This window comes from Erpetoichthys calabaricus, chromosome 4 (genome assembly GCF_900747795.2).
Source record: "Erpetoichthys calabaricus chromosome 4, fErpCal1.3, whole genome shotgun sequence".
Taxonomy (NCBI): domain Eukaryota; kingdom Metazoa; phylum Chordata; class Cladistia; order Polypteriformes; family Polypteridae; genus Erpetoichthys; species Erpetoichthys calabaricus.
The window spans coordinates 317081564-317099496 of record NC_041397.2 but is presented as its reverse complement, the minus strand read 5'-3'; the positions used below and the strand labels follow the sequence as shown (position 1 = coordinate 317099496).

The 17933-nt window shown below is 40.7% G+C and overlaps 1 protein-coding gene and 1 long non-coding RNA gene across 2 annotated transcripts in view; one reads left to right on the top strand and one right to left on the bottom strand.

Moving 5' to 3' along the window:
* Positions 1-17933, bottom strand: part of LOC114641141 (uncharacterized) — a 42806-nt gene that overhangs the window by 11047 nt on the left and 13826 nt on the right. Inside the window, exons 3-5 of the mRNA XM_028790244.2 lie at positions 12403-12441; positions 10231-10257; positions 5138-5197 (exon numbers count right to left, since the gene is read on the bottom strand). Coding sequence (XP_028646077.1) covers positions 5138-5197; positions 10231-10257; positions 12403-12441 — 126 coding nt within the window. The remainder of the gene's footprint in view (positions 1-5137; positions 5198-10230; positions 10258-12402; positions 12442-17933) is intronic.
* Positions 3460-17933, top strand: part of LOC127527406 (uncharacterized) — a 153054-nt gene continuing 138580 nt past the window's right edge. The window contains exon 1 of the long non-coding RNA XR_007934728.1: positions 3460-3489. This is a non-coding gene — a long non-coding RNA (uncharacterized LOC127527406). The remainder of the gene's footprint in view (positions 3490-17933) is intronic.

Here is a 17933-nt window from a genome sequence, read left to right as displayed (position 1 = left end):
ATAAAAGGAGCATCCCCAAAAGGCTCAGTCGTTCACAAGCAAGGATGGGGCGAGGTTCACCACTTTGTGAACAACTGCATGGGCAAATAGTCCAGTAGTTTAAGAACAACGTTTCTCAACGTACAATTGCAAGGAATCTAGGGATTTCATCATCTACTGTCCATAATATCATCAAAAGATTCAGAGAATCTGGAGAAATCTCTGCACGTAAGTGGCAAGGCCGAATACCAACACTGGATGCCCGTGACCTTCGATCCCTCAGGTGGCACTGCATTAAAAACCAACATCATTCTGTAAAGGATATTACCACGTTGGCTCAGGAATACTTCAGAAAACCATTGTCAGTTAACACAGTTCGTCGCTACATCTACAAGTGTAAGTTAAAACTCTACCATGCAAAGCGAAAGCCGTATATCAACAACACCCAGAAACACCGCCGGCTTCTCTGGGCCCGAACTCACCTGAGATGGACTGACGCAAACTGGAAAAGTATGCTGTGGTCTGACAAGTCCACATTTCAAATTGTTTTTGGAAATCATGGACGTCGTGTCCTCCGGGCCAAAGAGGAAAAGGACCATCCGGATTGTTATCAGCGCAAAGTTCAAAATCCAGCATCTGTGATGGTATGGGGGTGTGTTAGTTCCCATGGCATGGGTAACTTGCACATCTGTGAAGGAACCATTAATGCTGAAAGGTACATACAGGTTTTGGAGCAACAGATGCTGCCATCCAAGCGACGTCTTTTTCAGGGACGTCCCTGCTTATTTCAGCAGGACAATGTGAAGCCACATTCTGCATGTGTTACAACAGCGTGGCTTCGTAGTAAAAGAGTGCGGGTACTAGACTGGCCTGCCTGCAGTCCAGACCTGTCTCCCATTGAAAATGTGTGGCGCATTATGAAGTGCAAAATACGACAACGGAGACCCTGGACTGTTGAGCAACTGAAGTTGTACATCAAGCAAGAATGGGAAAGAATTCCACCTACACAGCTTCAACAATTAGTGTCCTCACTTCCCAAACGCTTATTAAGTGTTGTTAAAAGGAAAGGTGATATAACACAGTGGTAAATATGCCCCTGTCCCAGCTTTTTTGGAACATCAAATTCAAAATGAGTGAAGATTTGCAAAACAACAATAAAGTTTGTCAGTTTGAACATTCGATATCTTGTCTTTGTAGTGTATTGGGATTAATAAAGTATCTATCTATCTATCTATCTATCTATCTATCTATTCAATTGAATATATGTTGAAAAGGATTTGCAAATCATTGTATTCTGTTTTTATTTACGTTTTACACAACGTCCCAACATTGGAATTGGGGTTGTACAATTAAGCAATTTTCTGGTGAATGTAGTTCATTGTATTGGTAATGCAGTCTTGAAAAACTAAGACAATTAGGAACTACCCAACCACTGACCTATAACGCTAGTCCTAAACTCACAAGATGCTTGCTGGCCAGGATCTGGCAGACCTTAGAACAAAACCAGCCTGTCATGCAAGCAGATTTCTGATGCTTCTCCTGAACACCAGGCCACATCCCAAAATGCTGCTTCACGAGAACATCCTCTTCCTCTGGCTTTCACCTTTAGAACACATCTGGCCAAATCGAAACTGGCAACCACTGAGATGCATTACAATATAAAGGTGTCAAACAAGACAATCCAGATATCTTAAATTTATTCTACGTTCAGGCCATTCTCAAGATCTCATAGTCCCGTATGAAATTTACTTTACTTTTGAGCGGTTAACTTTTGTGGCAAATACACGGCACGTACATTTCCGATTTGTGTTTTTATTGATCATGCTGGGTGCCTACCCCAGAATCATCAGGTACAAGGCTGGATTTGCCCTTTGATGAGGTATTGGGCCATCGTGACATACTGTCTGTGATGCCCTGTGTCTGCAGCCAATGGGAACCGATCACTTCAAAACTTCTTGTAGTTCATAACCGAGGGTGGACTAGGGCAAGTGAGGAGATGAGTTTCCAAGTGCAAAAAATGACATATTTATTAGAATCAAATGTGTGATTGCTCAAAAATAACCAAGTGAATAAATATTTTCACAAAACCGGAACTATTGTTAATGCAATAAATAATGAAAACAAAGTTAAAATTTATTTCTTCATCATACAGACATCCTAATGTGGTCTTCCAGAAAAAACCCCATTGCAATTGTTTGTTACTTCACCGATTCAAAACACTAGCGTCATCCTAAACACCCCACTTATCCCTTTCTGTGGAAACCTGGAACATAGTTCCTCTGATCGGAAAAACACTTCTTATCTCCTCTGCTGTCCATCAGCGGACTTGACCTAAAGCACAGAACTCGGTTCCCATCAGCTCTCCCTCTGAAGCCTCCTTCGGTACTCGCAGAGAGTCAACAAAAGCCCTCAATCTCCCAGGTCCTTACTCCAGCGAAGAAGGTCTGACTCTATATTCGGGAAAGACACTTTACACTCCAAAGAGTATTTTAACAGACTGAGCACCCACACACCATTCCTTTAATATTTTATTGCTCCTTCTTTCTCTACTCCTCCATTTTCTTCCTTTACAACTTGTTTCAGTGCTTCACTATGTATCACCTCAGGTGTTAATGAGGGATGGTTGCATTAATCTCTCAACGACACTTGTATATTTAATTAGCCTAAACCTCGATTAACCACTCTGTGTCAGGACATCTTTTCACAACAACTACACTAACATTTGCAACATGGCAAAAACAATTTTTGAAAATGGCCCTGTGACATCAAACAGTACCAGACTTTCACACTGGTTTGGACAGTATTGAGCATTAAAACACCAAGTGGTCAAACATGCACATCTTTGATAAGTGAGAGGAAATTAGGATCAGCAGGACAAAAGCATCTTTTGCTGGAATCTACCTTTAGCAGTGTTTATTTGATTAATGGTGCCTAGCTGAGCCATATTTGTCATCCGGAGAAAAATCCAGGCAGATAGGGGCAGAACATGGGCACCTCAAATACAACAATTCAGATGTAATATATCTACAGACATATGAAAACGTTTGTGAACCCCTCTCAGCCTGCATAATAATTGACTCTCCTTTCAACAAAAAGATAACAGTGGTATGTCTTTCATTTCCTAGGAACATCTGAGTACTGCGGTGTTTTCCAATAAAAGATTTTTAGTGACGCAGTATTTAGTTGAATGAAATTAAATCAAATGTGAAAAACTGGCTGTGCACAAATGTGGGTCCCCTTGTCATTGTGCTGATTTGAATGCCTGTCACTGCTCAATGCTGATTACTTGGTGTGTTGAGCTCGTTACGCCTTGAACTTCATAGACAGGTGTGTCCCATCATGAGATATAAAGATAGTTAAGGTGGTCAATTACAAGTTGTGCTTCCTTCCCTTTGACTCTCCTCTGAGGAGTGACAGCATGGGATCCTCAAAGCAACTCTCCAAAGATCTGAAAACAAAGATTGTTGAGTCTCCTGGTTTAGGGGAAGGCTACAAAAAGCTAACTCAGAGGTTTAAACTGTCAGTTTCAACTGTAAGGGATGTAATCAGGAAATGGAAGGCCACAGGCACAGTTGCTGTTAAACCCAGCAGGTCTGGCAGGCCAAGAAAAATACAGGAGTGGCATATGAACAGGATTGTGAGAATCACCTCCAAAGACCTGCAAGAACATCTTGCTGCAGATGGTGTATCTGTACATCGTTCTACAATTCAGCACAATTTGCACAAAGAACATCTGTATGGCAGGGCGATGAGAAAGAAGCCCTTTCTGAACTCACGTCACAAACAGAGTTGCTTGTTGCATGCCAATGCTCATTTAGACAAGCCAGATTCATTCTGGAACAAAGTGCTTTGGACTGATGAGACAAAAATTGAGTTAATTGGTCAGAACAAAAAGCGCTTTGCATGGCAGAAGAAGAACACTGCATTGCAAGGAAAACACCTGCTACCTACTGTCAAATTTGGTGGAGGTTCCATCATGCTGTGGGGCTGTGTGGCTAGTTCAGGGACTGGGGCCCTTGTTAAAGTCGAGGGTTGGATGAATTCAACCCAATATCAACAAATTCTTCAGGATAATGTTCAAGCACCAGTCACAAAGTTGAAGTTACACAGGGGTTGGATATTCCAACAAGACAATGACCCAAAACACAGTTGGAAATCTACAAAGGCATTCATGCAGAGGGCGAAGTACAATGTTCAGGAATGGCCGTCACAGTCCCCTGGCTTGAATATCATCGAAAATCTATGGGATGATTTGAAGCAGGCTGTCCATCAAATTGAACTGAACTGGAGAGATTTTGTATGAAGAATGGTCAGAAATACCTCCATCCAGAATCCAGACACTCAAAGGCTATAGGAGGACAGCGTCTAGAGGCTGTTAGATTTACAAAAGGAGGCTTAACTAAGTATTGGTGTCAGATCTCTGTTGGGGTGCCCACATTTATGCACCGCAGAGTGGTGGCTCTGAGGCTAGAGATCTACACTGGCAATCAGAAGGTTCCCGGTTCAAATCCCGTAAATGCCAATAGGGACTCTGCTCTGTTGGGCCCTTGAGCAAGGCCCTTAACCTGCAATTGCTTAGCGCTTTGAGTAGTGAGAAAAGCGCTATATAAATGCAAATAATTATTATTATGCACCTGTCTAATTTTGTTATAATGCATATTGCATATTTTCTGTTAATCCAATAAACTTAATGTCACTGCTGAAATACTACTGTTACTATAAGGCATGCCAGATATTAAAAGGAAGTTGCTACTTTGAAAGCTCAGCCAATGAGAAACAAAAATCCAAGGAATTAAGAGGGGTTCCCAAACTTTTTCATATGACTGTATAATGTATAATCGTAAAGAGGCCTCTTCAAAACCACCTGCTGTGTTATAGGAAGCAGTCATAAGAAAACTGAAACGTTTTCAGCTTTTATAGCTTTAGTAGGGAACAACTAAAACCCTCAGGATTGAAGTATCACATTGAGTAGCTTATAGCACTGAAATGTACCAACAGCCACAAAAGCATGAAACCACTTAAAAAAAGTCAAACAAAAGAAGAAGATATACAAAACAGAAAATGTGCAGCTAAGACAGAGGACACAAAACTAAAGTGATACTTTACAAAGTCTAGGGATTAAAAAAATAATTATAGAAGAGCAATTATGTGCACTTACCTAACAATACCAAGAATAGGAGATTGAAAAATAATGAAACAGCAAGAGCAATTTTCACACCTTAAAAAAAGTGTAGAGTAATATTTTAAAAACAATGCAAAACATGAAAGTTTTATTTTGTTAAAAAAATATATAGATATACTTAGGCATATAAACATACTGTATACAGCTACAGTTATTGTATATACACTGATCAGTCACAACATTAAAGTGCTGAGAATGGACACAAATAGGTGAACATACACAGGCCTGGTCCACAACAGAAATTAAATCCTGCTGGACTTCTTTACATTCCTTGCTTTGTACCTCAATAAATACAAGGCATCGCCAATTTTAAATTTTGTGTTTTAGTTTTGTTTATAATGTGTGTTTTATCTATTGTTCAGTGTCCTTGAGTGTTCAGAAAAGTGCCTACGAATAAATAAAATGTATTATTATTATTATTATTATTATTATTATTATTATTATATTCTAACAACCCAATTGTTCTTCATTCACTCAGAATATGAACCAATGTAGGAAGCATTTTAAGATAAAGAATCTTTTACCTGTGGCACCTCTGCATGAGAACCACTCTTTCTCACCCTCTCAAACGTGTGCAGTTTTTAATATCAGGAAAACATTTGGGATTAAATCCCTTAGGGATCTGTACATAGACACCGTCTTTGCATCCTACGAACAATTACACTCCAAATTTAACTTTCCAGAAACACATTTCTTTCACTATCTTCAAATTAGAAACTTTGTCAAACAGAACCTGACCAATTTTCCTCACCTCCCACCTCCCTCTATATCCTGGAAAATATATTGCTCACTCTCAAGGACTCAGACAGCATCTCTGTAATATATAAAATTATTTTACAGTCCCTCCCTTTCAAAGATCCAAGAGGACAATGGGAATAGGATCTCTCCCTCAACATTTCAGAAAAGGAGTGGAAGGTAGAAATGCAGAGAATTCACTCGAGCTCCATATGCACAAAGCATACAATTATTCAACTTTAAATTATATATCGAGCACATCTCTCTCGCTTAAAACTGTCCAAAATGTTTCCAGGGCGAGATCCTAACTGCGAACGCTGCAATCAAGTTCCAGCCTCACTGGGTCACATGTTCTGGGCCTGTACCAAATTAACATCATTCTGGACCAACATCTTTAAATGCCTTTCAGACGGCCTTGGGATCAAAATCCCTCCTAATCCACTAACAGCTGTGTTTGGTGTTCTTCCAGATGGGCTTAAAATGGAGAAGGACAAACAAACTGTGATCGCCTTTACTACACTATTGGAATGTAAACTTATTTAGATAGATAGATAGATAGATAGATAGATAGATAGATAGATAGATAGATAGATAGATAGATAGATAGATAGATAGATAGATAGATAGATAGATAGATAGATAGATAGATAGATAGATAGATAGATAGATAGATAGATAGATAGATAGATAGATAGATAGATAGATAGATAGATAGATAGATAGATACTTTATTAATCCCAAGGGGAAATTTACAATATTTTGCTCAATTGGTAGAATCCTAACTCTCCTCTCCTAAGTCAGACGGTCACTGATGTTTTATATTATTTGAAATTGGAAAAAATCAAATTCGCACTTAGAGGATTTGTGCAGAACTATTTCAAAACCTGGCAGGATCTCATCAATAACATTTTAGAATAAGCTTTTAAAGCACTGAGGAAGCAGATTCTCTCCCCTCTTTTACTCCATTTATCTTTATTCATTTATTATTTTATCTATTCATTTGTTTTTACTAGCATAAAGATTTACTCTGCAGGCCTAGCTCTCTTTCTCAGGAGTGAGCGTTGATTTGTTTTGAACCTTTTTTTTCTGTTTGTAAAACTCAAGTTATGTGTATGGAGTGTTATTTGATTTTAATAAATTCAATAAAATTAAAATACTAACTAACTAACTAACTAACTAACTAACTAACTAACTAACTAACTAACTAACTAACTAACTAACTAACTAAATAAATAAATAAATAAATAAATAAATAAATAAAATATATATAAATAAATAAAATTAAATAAATGAATAAAAAATAAAAGCGCTGACAGATGAAGTGAATATCATTGATGACTGCATCACAATGGCACCTGTCAAGGGGTGGCATATATTAGGCAGCAAGTGAACAGTCAGTTCTTGAAGATGTTATGCAGGTCTTGTGGGATGTTCCCAGTATGCAGTGGTTAGGACCTACCAAAAGTGGTAAAAGGAATGACAACCAGTAAACCAGCAACAGGGTCATAGGTGCCCAAGGCTCATTGACGTGTATCTGTTGCAATCCCAGAGAAGAGCCACTGTGGCAGAAATTGCTGAAAAAAATAATGCTGGCCATGAGAGAAATGTGTCAGAACACACTGTGCATCATGACATAGCCACAGACCGGTTAGTGTGCCCATGCTGACCCCTGTCCTTCGCTGAAAGCAAATACAAATGGGCACGTAAGTGTGTCAGAACTGGACCATGGAGCAATAGGAGAAGGTGGCCAGATCTGATGAACTAGTTTTCTTTTAGATCATGTGGACAGCTAGGTGCGTGTCCACATGACACGCACATAACCTGGGGAAGAGATGGCAGCAGCAGGATGCACTATAGGAAGAAGCCAAGCCAGCAAAAGTGGCGTGATGCTCTGGGCAATGCTCTGCTAAGAAACCTTGGGTCCTGGCATTCATGTGGATGTTACATTGACATGTACTACCTACCTGAAGTATTTTGCAGACCACGTACAACCCTTCATGATAACAGTAGATTTCAGTAGAATATTGCACTGTGCCACACTGCAGAAATTATTCAGGAATGGTTTGAAGAACAGGACAAAAAGCTCAAGGTGTTGATTTGGCCTCCAGATTCTCCAGATCTCAATCCAATTGAGCATCTTTAGGATTTGCTGGAAAAACAAGTCCAATCCATGGAGGCCCATCCTCGCATCTTAAAGGCCTAAAAGGATCTGCTGCTAACGTCTTGGTGCCAGATACCACAGGACATCTTCAGAGGTCATGTGGAGTCCATGCCTTGATGGTTCAGAGCTGTTTTGGTGGCACAAGCGTCTCTTTAAATTGTTATCTTCATGATGCCCTAGATATGTTATTTCCTCTCTGAAGTATCACTCATGCCACTTTTTAAAAAATGTTCGCTACTTCTTCCTGATTTTAAAATGCTGAACATGTAAAAGGATGCAATAGCTTCTGTGGTTTATAAGAAATGACTACAATGGTTTATGTCTAATGTAACAGTCAGTAGTACAACAATGAATTTCATTACATACCTGGTGAGGAGATAATCAGCCTCAGCCAATTATTGACCACATGTGCAGGCACATTTGTTACCTTCATTTATCACATGATTATTTTTTTGTATCATTTTCCATTGAATCATTAAACCAATGCTTTCTAAATTGTTTCCTTGGCGTCAAACCTTACTGAAAGTAGACAGGTTGATTGCTGAGTTTGAACAGGTTAACATATTCTGTTATGGGTATTGTGGCGGACGTCCGGGACCCAAGCCCAGCCGGGATGCCCCTTTGGCACTGAATCCGGGGGAGCAGCCATGGGAGGCTTATTTCTCCCCCGGAACACTTGGTGACAGCCTCCTGGGTTGCATCGGGGCCACATTTCCGGAAGACCGGAGCTCATCCCTGTTGGGCTCTGTGGTCACCACCAGGGGGAGCTGCACGGCTTCCTGATCCCATGTGGACTGGAATGCAGCCACACCCAGAAGTGCAGCCTGAATTAGGTCAATCATCACCTGAAGCACTTCTGGGTGGGCTATAAAAGGAGCCTGCAGCCACTACTCAGGGCGCCAGAGTCGGGAGGAGGAGGAGGACAAAGCTGCCTGGGAGGAGTGGAGGAAGAAGAGTGTGTGTTGGTGCTTCTCTTTTGTGTGTTGTGGCAGGTGGCCGGGTGTGGTCATCAGCCGCCTGCCTATTTAAGGAGCCGCCTCCTCTCACTCAGGGCTGGAGTCGGGTGAGGAGGTTGACGAGGTCAGAGAGGAAGTGGCGAAGAGAGGCCGGAAGAGTGAGAGAAGCCTGGACTTTGGGAGACTGCTGGGGTTTGTGTGGCGGTGCACTTATGGACTGTTGTAAATAATACTTTAAATAAACGTCAGGTGATGGCTGTGAAGGTGTCTGCCTGTCTGTGTCCGGGTCGCCCTATTCCACAGTGTTTTTGGGGACTGTGTAGGGCATGTGGGACACGAGGAAGACGTGAAAATAAATTCTTTTTGTTTCATTTTTACGTGCCTCCGCTGTCGGTCTGTGTCGGCTCGACGCCAACAAAACACTTTTGCCACAGTATAATGCGTGGTTTTATATTTTTCTAGTATGTTTTACATTTTTAATTACCTGTATGTATGTATGTACTCTGAGATCTTTTCAGCAAATTGTGTTCTATGCATCCATTCATTGGCCAAACATCTTAAACAGATTCAGATTTGTAAGAAGTCACACCTGTCTCAGCAGTGCAGGGTTTAAGAGACGAGTCAGTCCTGAAATGGTTGACAGTTGATTGCAGGGTAATTTTTAAAAATAAATACAATTAAATTCTTCAATCTATCCATTTTTTTCTGCTTGCTAACTCCAATAGAATATTGCAGAGGGCCAGACCCCATCCCAATAGCACTGGGTGCAAGAAAGGAAACAGCCATGGGACAGAACACCAGTCCACTGCTGGGGCCACTCATACAGCAACACCTTCACACAGAGCTAAATCTGCTACCCTTCATTGGTAATTTGGGAGGTAAACCAGACTACAAAAAGGATAAATCATATCGAAATGAGAATAAAGTGAAGGTTTCTCACATACAATAACATTTAATTCAGGTAAGCAAGAAGCAGACTGAAACATCCAAACCCAGAGCTGCTAATGAGTGATCAGAGGTAGGAGACAGAAAAGCTCATAACAGAAATTAACCACATGATGGCCTGAGGAAATGAACCTGAGGATCAGTTTGGAGAGATCCGGGACACAGTTTAAAGCCACTCTTATTGAGTGTACAGTCAGGAGGAGAGCAAGAGAGAAAAGACGAGGGCCGAGGATAACAGAGAGCAGAAGCGAGAAAGGCACATAAGTGCTTACCTTCATGATATGACCCATTTTCATTTCCTGCAACCAATTATAATGAAAAATATTAATCTCCCCCCACAACTTCATTTTTATACCAGTTCACAAGGGCATAATTTCCCCCAAGAAAATTCAATTTTTAATTTGATAGACTTGATGAGCTCTATAGAGTATCTTCCTCTGAAAACATTTAAAGAACAGAATATAGCAGATAAGGTGAGAGACAGTCCAAAGAAATTATTGCAGTATTTTAGTAGTTAACGGACAGTCAAGGAGGAGGTGAAGTGCATCAGGAATAGTAAAAGAGAATTAAACAAATTCAGAAAAGTGAAAGAGTGGATGCTCTAAACTCCAGAGGTAACAGGGACTACTAAGGAGGTATTGAGGGATTTGGAAATTATAGAGGGAGAAGTGCTGCTCAGATTAAATAACCTGAAATCAAACAAATCACCAGGACCAGATGATATTTATCCTCGTGTTCTTAAGGAGGCTAGTGAGTACAAATATAAACCCTTGACACAAATTTTTAGGAAGTTACTGCGCACTGGGGAGATTCTGGAGGACAGGAAAATGGAAAATATCATCCCATTATATAAAAAGGGTGACAGGGCAGATCAGAGCAACTACAGGCAAGTAAGCTTAACATGCATCACAGGAAAATTAATGGAAGGAATTATAAAGGAGAAGATTGAGCAACACCTGGCAAGGACAGGAGTTATTAGGAACAGTCAGTATGGGGTCAGAAGCGGGAGGTCGTGTTTTATTAACATGCTGGAATTCTATGAGGAGGCAACAAAAGGATACAACCAGAGTGGAGCAGATGAGATTATTTATCTGGACTTTCAGAAAGCATTTGATAAGGTGCCACATGAGAGGTTGGGCATCAAACTAAAAGAAGTGGGAGTTCAGGGTGATGTTTTTAGATGGGGGCAGAATTGGCTCAGACACAGGAAGCAGAGGGTGATGGTGCGAGGAACCTCATCAGAATTGGCTGATGTTAAGAGTGGTGACCAGCAGGGGACAGTGCTAGGGGCTGCTGCTATTTTTAATATATAGAAATGATTTAGATAGGAATATAAGTAACAAGCAGGTTAAGTATGCAGATGATGCCAACATGGGTGGATTGGCAGATAATTGAGAATCTGTTGAATCATCACAGAGGGACTTGAACAGCAGACAGGGTTGGGGAGTTTTGTGTCAGATGAAATTTAATATCAGTAAATGTAAATTATCACATGTAGGAAATAAAAAAATGTTAGGTTTGAACACACAATGGGATGGCTGAAAGTCAAAAGTACTCTTTATGAGAAGAATTTAGGAGTCGTAGTGGACTCTAAGCTATCAACTTCCTGTCAGTGTTCAGAAGCCATTAAGAAGGCTAACAGAATGTCAGGTTATATAGCGCCTTGATGTGTGGAGTACAAGTCACAGGAGGTTCTGCTCAAGCTTTATATCCCACTGGTGAGGCCTCATCTTGAGTACTGTGTGCAGTTTGGGTCTCCAGGCTACTAAAAGGACATAACAGCGCTAGAAAAAGTCCAGAGAAGAGCAACTAGGCTGATTCAGCGGCTACAGGGGATGAGTTATGAGGAAAGATTAAAAGAGCTGAGCCTTTACAGTTTAAACAAAAGAAGATTAAGAGGTGACATGACTGAAGTGTTTAAAATGATGAAGTGAATTAGTCCAGTGGATCGAGATGGTGACTTTAAAATTAGTTCCTCAAGAACACTGGGACACAGTTGGAAACTTGTTAAGGGTAGATTTCACACAAACATTAGAAAGTTTTTCTTTATACAGGGAACCACAGAAACTTGGAATTAGTGACCAAGTAGTGTGGTGGATAGGAGGACTTTAGGGACCTTCAAAACTCGACTAGATGTTTTGTAGAAGAATTAAGTGGATAGGACTAGTGAGCTTTGTTAGGATGAATGGCCTGTTCTTCTCCAGATTTTTCTAATGTGCTAATATTCTAATAAGGCAGGCAGCAGGAAGATTTTAAAATTGATTGGGAGTGGTCCATTCCATTCAGTTCCATTCAAAATCTAATCATGCTGCATTGAAAAGATGTGAAAGGCATTGAATCAATGTTATAACCAGATTAGATTAGAAGATCAGAAAACCATGCATCTTCTATAATCCTTCTTCCACCGTTCTAGCAAATAAAAACATGAATACATGGATTCTTACCTTTTACAATGTGTGTCTGTTCTTTGTCTTCTGGTTTATCTTCAAGAAAACAAATATATTTTAATAAATTATGATAAATAAAATTTTATTCGGAGGATATGAATGCTTAAGACAGTTTACATTCACTGAAGCATGAGGTGTAGCTGATATGACCATTCACACATCCTTCTGTTATCCAAACCAAGCTGTGGTCACTGGTAACAAACCTTGAGTGGGATACATCATAGGGCCCACTCTTTACACACCAAGGCTGGGCCCACTTATAGAAACATCAATCAGGAATTCCAGAATTTGACTTCACAGTTTCTTCACACAAGACGTGTCTAAGGCTCTTTACATTACAAAAATATATGAAGAATATTTGAATATAATTATATAAAAAAAACAACACAAGAATAGTGAGGAAAAAGATTATGGAATATATAAACCAATATAGCTTAAATAAATTGGAAATTCTTGATCAACAATGAATAGGATTTGGAATTTTTTCCTGACCATAGCAGTATGCAAACCTAACATCAGCACAAACAAGGAACTGGTTATTGATTTTCACCGCTCTAAAGAGCCTCTGTGTTCGGTCACTATTCATAAAGTCAATGTAGAGGTGATGCCCTCCAACAAGAACTTAGGGGGTCCATATCAGTGACAGATTGAACAGGTCTCAGAACACAGGAGGCACACTCTTGGAACACTTTTAGCCAGGGGTTCATTCCACCATGGTATGCTAAAAAGCAACTCTGGGGGTCTTTTCTCCCCATCAGGCAATTCAGTGCTTCCACCCAATGTACTCATTAAGTTTATTTATTTAATTGCTTGTTTGTTTGGTTTGCCTGTTTATTGGTTGATTGATTGGCTGTTTTATCTATCCTGTAAGTCTGCATCTTTGTTTTCTATGTTTCTGCTGCTGTACGCATTTGAACTCCCCCTTGGGATCAATAAAGTTTTATATAATCTAATCTATAACTAGATGGGCCCTATCATTCCCTACAAAAATTAAACATATTACAATATACCCAAAAATGTCAACATATCTATCAGTTTAATATAAAATACATGGGTAAAATTGTGTTTTTAAGATTTTACTTGAAAAATAAAGAAACATATAATATATTTAATATAAATATATAATATGTCAGAAGGGGACCTTGTTTTTCGATTTCAACCCAGTTACTGATTGTGTCAGGGTTGTCTGTGTAGGTATTTGCTGTCTTGCAAAGGAGTCACCGCTTTGAAGTCTGGCCTTGGAGGATGTCTGTATTTACCTGGAATTAACATGTTTGACAATATTGGTTTCTAATCAGCAGATCTGTACTCATTAATGGTTGGTAACAATACACTTTGTTAATTTGTGTTTCCATTAATTGTTAAACCCAGGAAATTTAGATGTGCCATTGATTGATTGTCCAGGACTGACAACAGCAGGGACTGAAGTAGATTTAAACTCCTAGGCAGCAGAAAGCAGGGAGGACAGTCCACAGAAAACGCTGCCAAGACACTCGGACAGAGCACAGGGGCTTGCAGGCAGACGAGGGTACCTGGCTGGCACGACGTGAGGCACAAGGACGGCAACACTTCCAGGGAGGAAGAGACAGCTCCACAAAGAGACGCCGGAGGTGGGTTCAGCGAGAGGGGGAATCCGCATGAAAGGACCAAGCGAAGCTGACAGATGAGAAATGAGGCGTGCCGAGGTCCCAGCCACACAAGGAGCCCAGAGTGGAAGATAAAGGAACAATGAAGAGACGCTGACGGGGATTCAACAATTTGACACAACTTCTGTAGGGGAACGAGTGTTCAGTGAACAGAGTGCATCCGTGGACAGTTGAACAATTAAGTGTTGGGGTAACACAGTGCACCAACTGGACTTTGCACCACTAAAGGTTGTATCCTCCAATTCTTGTTTTTAACAGACTTTTAGAGTGTGGACTGTGTATTTTCCTCTTAAAACAAAAGGAAATTAATTCCTGATATGTTTAGGTTTTGTTATGTTCGTTTATCTTTTTAATGTACCTTATATTGTCTTGTGTAATAGAACTTACTGTTGCTTTTTCTAAAATTACTGTTGTGTCTTTCATTGTGTGTTTACTCACCGCCCAATTTAAAGAAACCTGTGTGCTATTATTGGTAAATTTCAGGAGTTCCCAGTCTCTTAATAAAACTGGGTGGCGTAGTCGGATATTTAAATGGTGTCTAAGTTAGATTACCTGTAAGTGTGACCAGACACCTGTTACAAATATAAGAAACACTTAATATATTTGAACAAAGATATTTCCATAAATATTGTGTATAAGACAAGCAATACACTTTGTGTTCAGACATCTGTATTAACTTCTTTGGCTTTTCTTTTTCCTGGAAAAAATTAAACACAATGAAGTCCCCGTAACTCAGCAGACGTCGTTCAAGCAGGCAGCTGCGTTGATTTCTAGGCTGCTATTTATTCCCGACTGAAAGAACTGCATATTTTCAGGAAACACCTTACTCACTCCTCACTTTAGACAGTAAATTATAAACAACAGTTCAGCACTGTAAAGAGATTATCCGCTATGAATTTTACAATATCCTATACAGGATAAACAAGTCACTTGGCAGAAAATATGTTTAATTTATATATCTTCAATAATACATTCTGGAAATGAATAAGTCAACTATCAGGCTAACAAAAAAGGTTGGGAATATTAGAGCATTGGCTCTTACGCAAAAGCAAAATTAGACATTCTCATGTAGCACATCAAAATTTAAAGCAATAAGCTTGAACTAAAATGACAACTCAACAGGAATGTTAAAGAATAAAAAAAAAAATTAGATATAATTTGCTTGAAAATGCCTAATTTTAATTATTATTTAAAAACCAAGAATTGTACTGAGGACAGAATATTGCAAGTGACAAACTTAACTTAGCTCACAGTATGTCTCCTTGGTTAATATTAGAATTTGTGCTGTCACAGAGCAGTATGGTGTTTAACATATCTATATATAAAAAACACCTAGGAGGTATCGATTGGATTGTATTTTTAATGTTGAGTTCTTTTACGATACACCACAGAATGCAGTTAACAGCCTCTATCTTTTAACTTTCTCTGTCGCCCTCACTCCTCCTCTTGCAAGCTCTGTCTCCTTCCTGCCGACTCTGGCTCGTCCAACGGAGTGAAGCGGCCCCTTTTATCATGCCCTGGATGTGCTCAGGTGATCCATTATGACCTTTCCACAGCACTTCCTGGTGTAGCGAAAGTGCTGCATGAACACCCGGAAGCACACCAGGTGTCCCTGGAATTCCTTCCACCAGCCCTTCTAGGTGTGGCGGAAGTGCTGCCACCCAGGGCTCCACAATCCTCCGGGCATGCCCTGGCGGTAACCACAGGCCCCAACAGGGTTGAGCTTCCATGCTCTGATCCCGTGGCCCCCATACAGTCCAGGGCAGCTGCCCTCTTGTGGTCCAAGGGAGGTATGGTCCCTCTCCCGGGCCTTTGAGGCATCCCGGCTGGGCATAACCCCCAGCCATCTGCCACAATATACCCTATTCAAACGAGTCCACACTCATTGTAATACTAAGGAAACAAAAATTAATGAGAGACGCTATCTCTTCCACCTTTTCACCTCAAACGGATACTCAAAAACATTCATTAATCGGAGCCTACACAGGAGACGCCAAATGAATCAGCAAACAATCGACTTAAATCAGAACCCCCACCCCACCTGGCACTCACTCCCTTATCACCACAAGGTGTCAGAAGGCACAGCGCGCATCCTGACCAAGTGGGGCATCAGAATAGCACACAAACCCACGAACAATCTGCGCATGGTCCTGTTTAATGCTAAAAACAAGAAATCGACAGCAGAAACACGAAACGCAGTTTATAGTATCCCATGCAATTCTTGCTCAGCTGTATACATAGGACAAACGTCAAAAAGAATCTCAACACGTGTACAGGAACATCGCAATGCCATCAGAAGAAAGGACGCACTATCTTTGATATATGCACATACTAAATCGACAGGACACACATTCAACTGGGACAACGTAAAAGTAAAATTTAAGGCCAGTACAAAAAGCGCCAGAGAGTTGGCCGAGTCTTGGCTATCAGATGAAAACGCCATCAACAGACACTTGGACATAAACCCAGCATATGCTAACTTAAGAAGAACATGTACATAATAAATAAACTATACAAACCCCCCTCCCCCCCTCTTGATCATACGGACTTAGTCACCTCCCCCCCACTCAATGTGTTACTATATATTGCCTTTGATTATTATAAGTCTAAGCATTATCCTCTGATGAAGACCCCTATAGGGGTTGAAAGCTCAGGAATAAAAACTACTTTATGATACGTGATTCATTTTTTCTCCCTTCGTGGATCTCCAGCTGCAAATAAATATATATATATATATATATATATATATATATATATATATATATATATATATATATATATATATATATATATATATATATACATATACATATATATATATAGATACTGTATATACAACAATACAACAACAATGAAATGACCACAAAACAGGAATGGTTTAACAGGTGGAGCCCACTGACATTTTTCCCTCCTCATCTGTTTTGTCACTCGTTTTGCATTTGGCTGCGGTCAGTGTCACTACTGGTAGCATGAGGCCATACCTGGACCCTACAGAGGTGGCACAGGTAGTCCAATTTCTCCAGGATGGCACATCAATACCACGTGGCATTGCCAGAAGGTTTGCTGCGTCTCCCAGCACAGTCTCAAGGGCATGGAGGGGATTCCAGAGGACAGACAGGCAGTTAACTCTAGGAGAGCTGGACATAGCCCCTCATAGGTCCTTAACCAATCAGCAGGGCTGACTGGTATCTGCTCCTCTGGGCAAAAAGGAACATGATGAGCACTGGCAGAGCCTACAAAATGACCTCCAGCAGGCAGGCCACTGGTGTGAATGTCTCTGACCAAACAATCAGAAACAGACTTCATGAGGGTGGCCTGAGGGCCCAACGTCCTCTAGTGGGCACCGTGGAGCTTGTTTGGCATTTGCCATAGAATACCAGAATTGGCAGGTTCACCACTGGTGCCCTGTGCTTTTTATAGATGAGAGCAGGTTCACCCTGAGCACATGTGACAGAGGTGAAAGGGTCTGGAGAAGCCATGGAGAACGTTATGCTGCCTGTAACATCGTTCAGCCTGAGCGGTTTGGTGGGGGGTCAGTGATGGTCTGGGGAGGCTTATCCATGGAGGGACGCGCAGACCTCTACAGGCCAGACAACGGCACCTTGACTGCCATTAGGTATCAGGATGAAATCCTTGGACCCATTGTCAGACCCTATGCTGGTTCAGTGGCTCCTGGGTTCCTCCTGGTGCACCACAATGCCTGGACTCATGTGATGAGAGTATGCAGGCAGTTCCTGAAAAATGAAGGCCCTCCCGCTCACCTGACCAAAATCCAATAGAATACCTCTGGATGAGACATTATGTTTCGGTACATCCGACACCACCAGGTTGCACCTCAGACTGTCCAGGAGCTGAGTGATGCCCTGGTCCAGATCTGGGAGG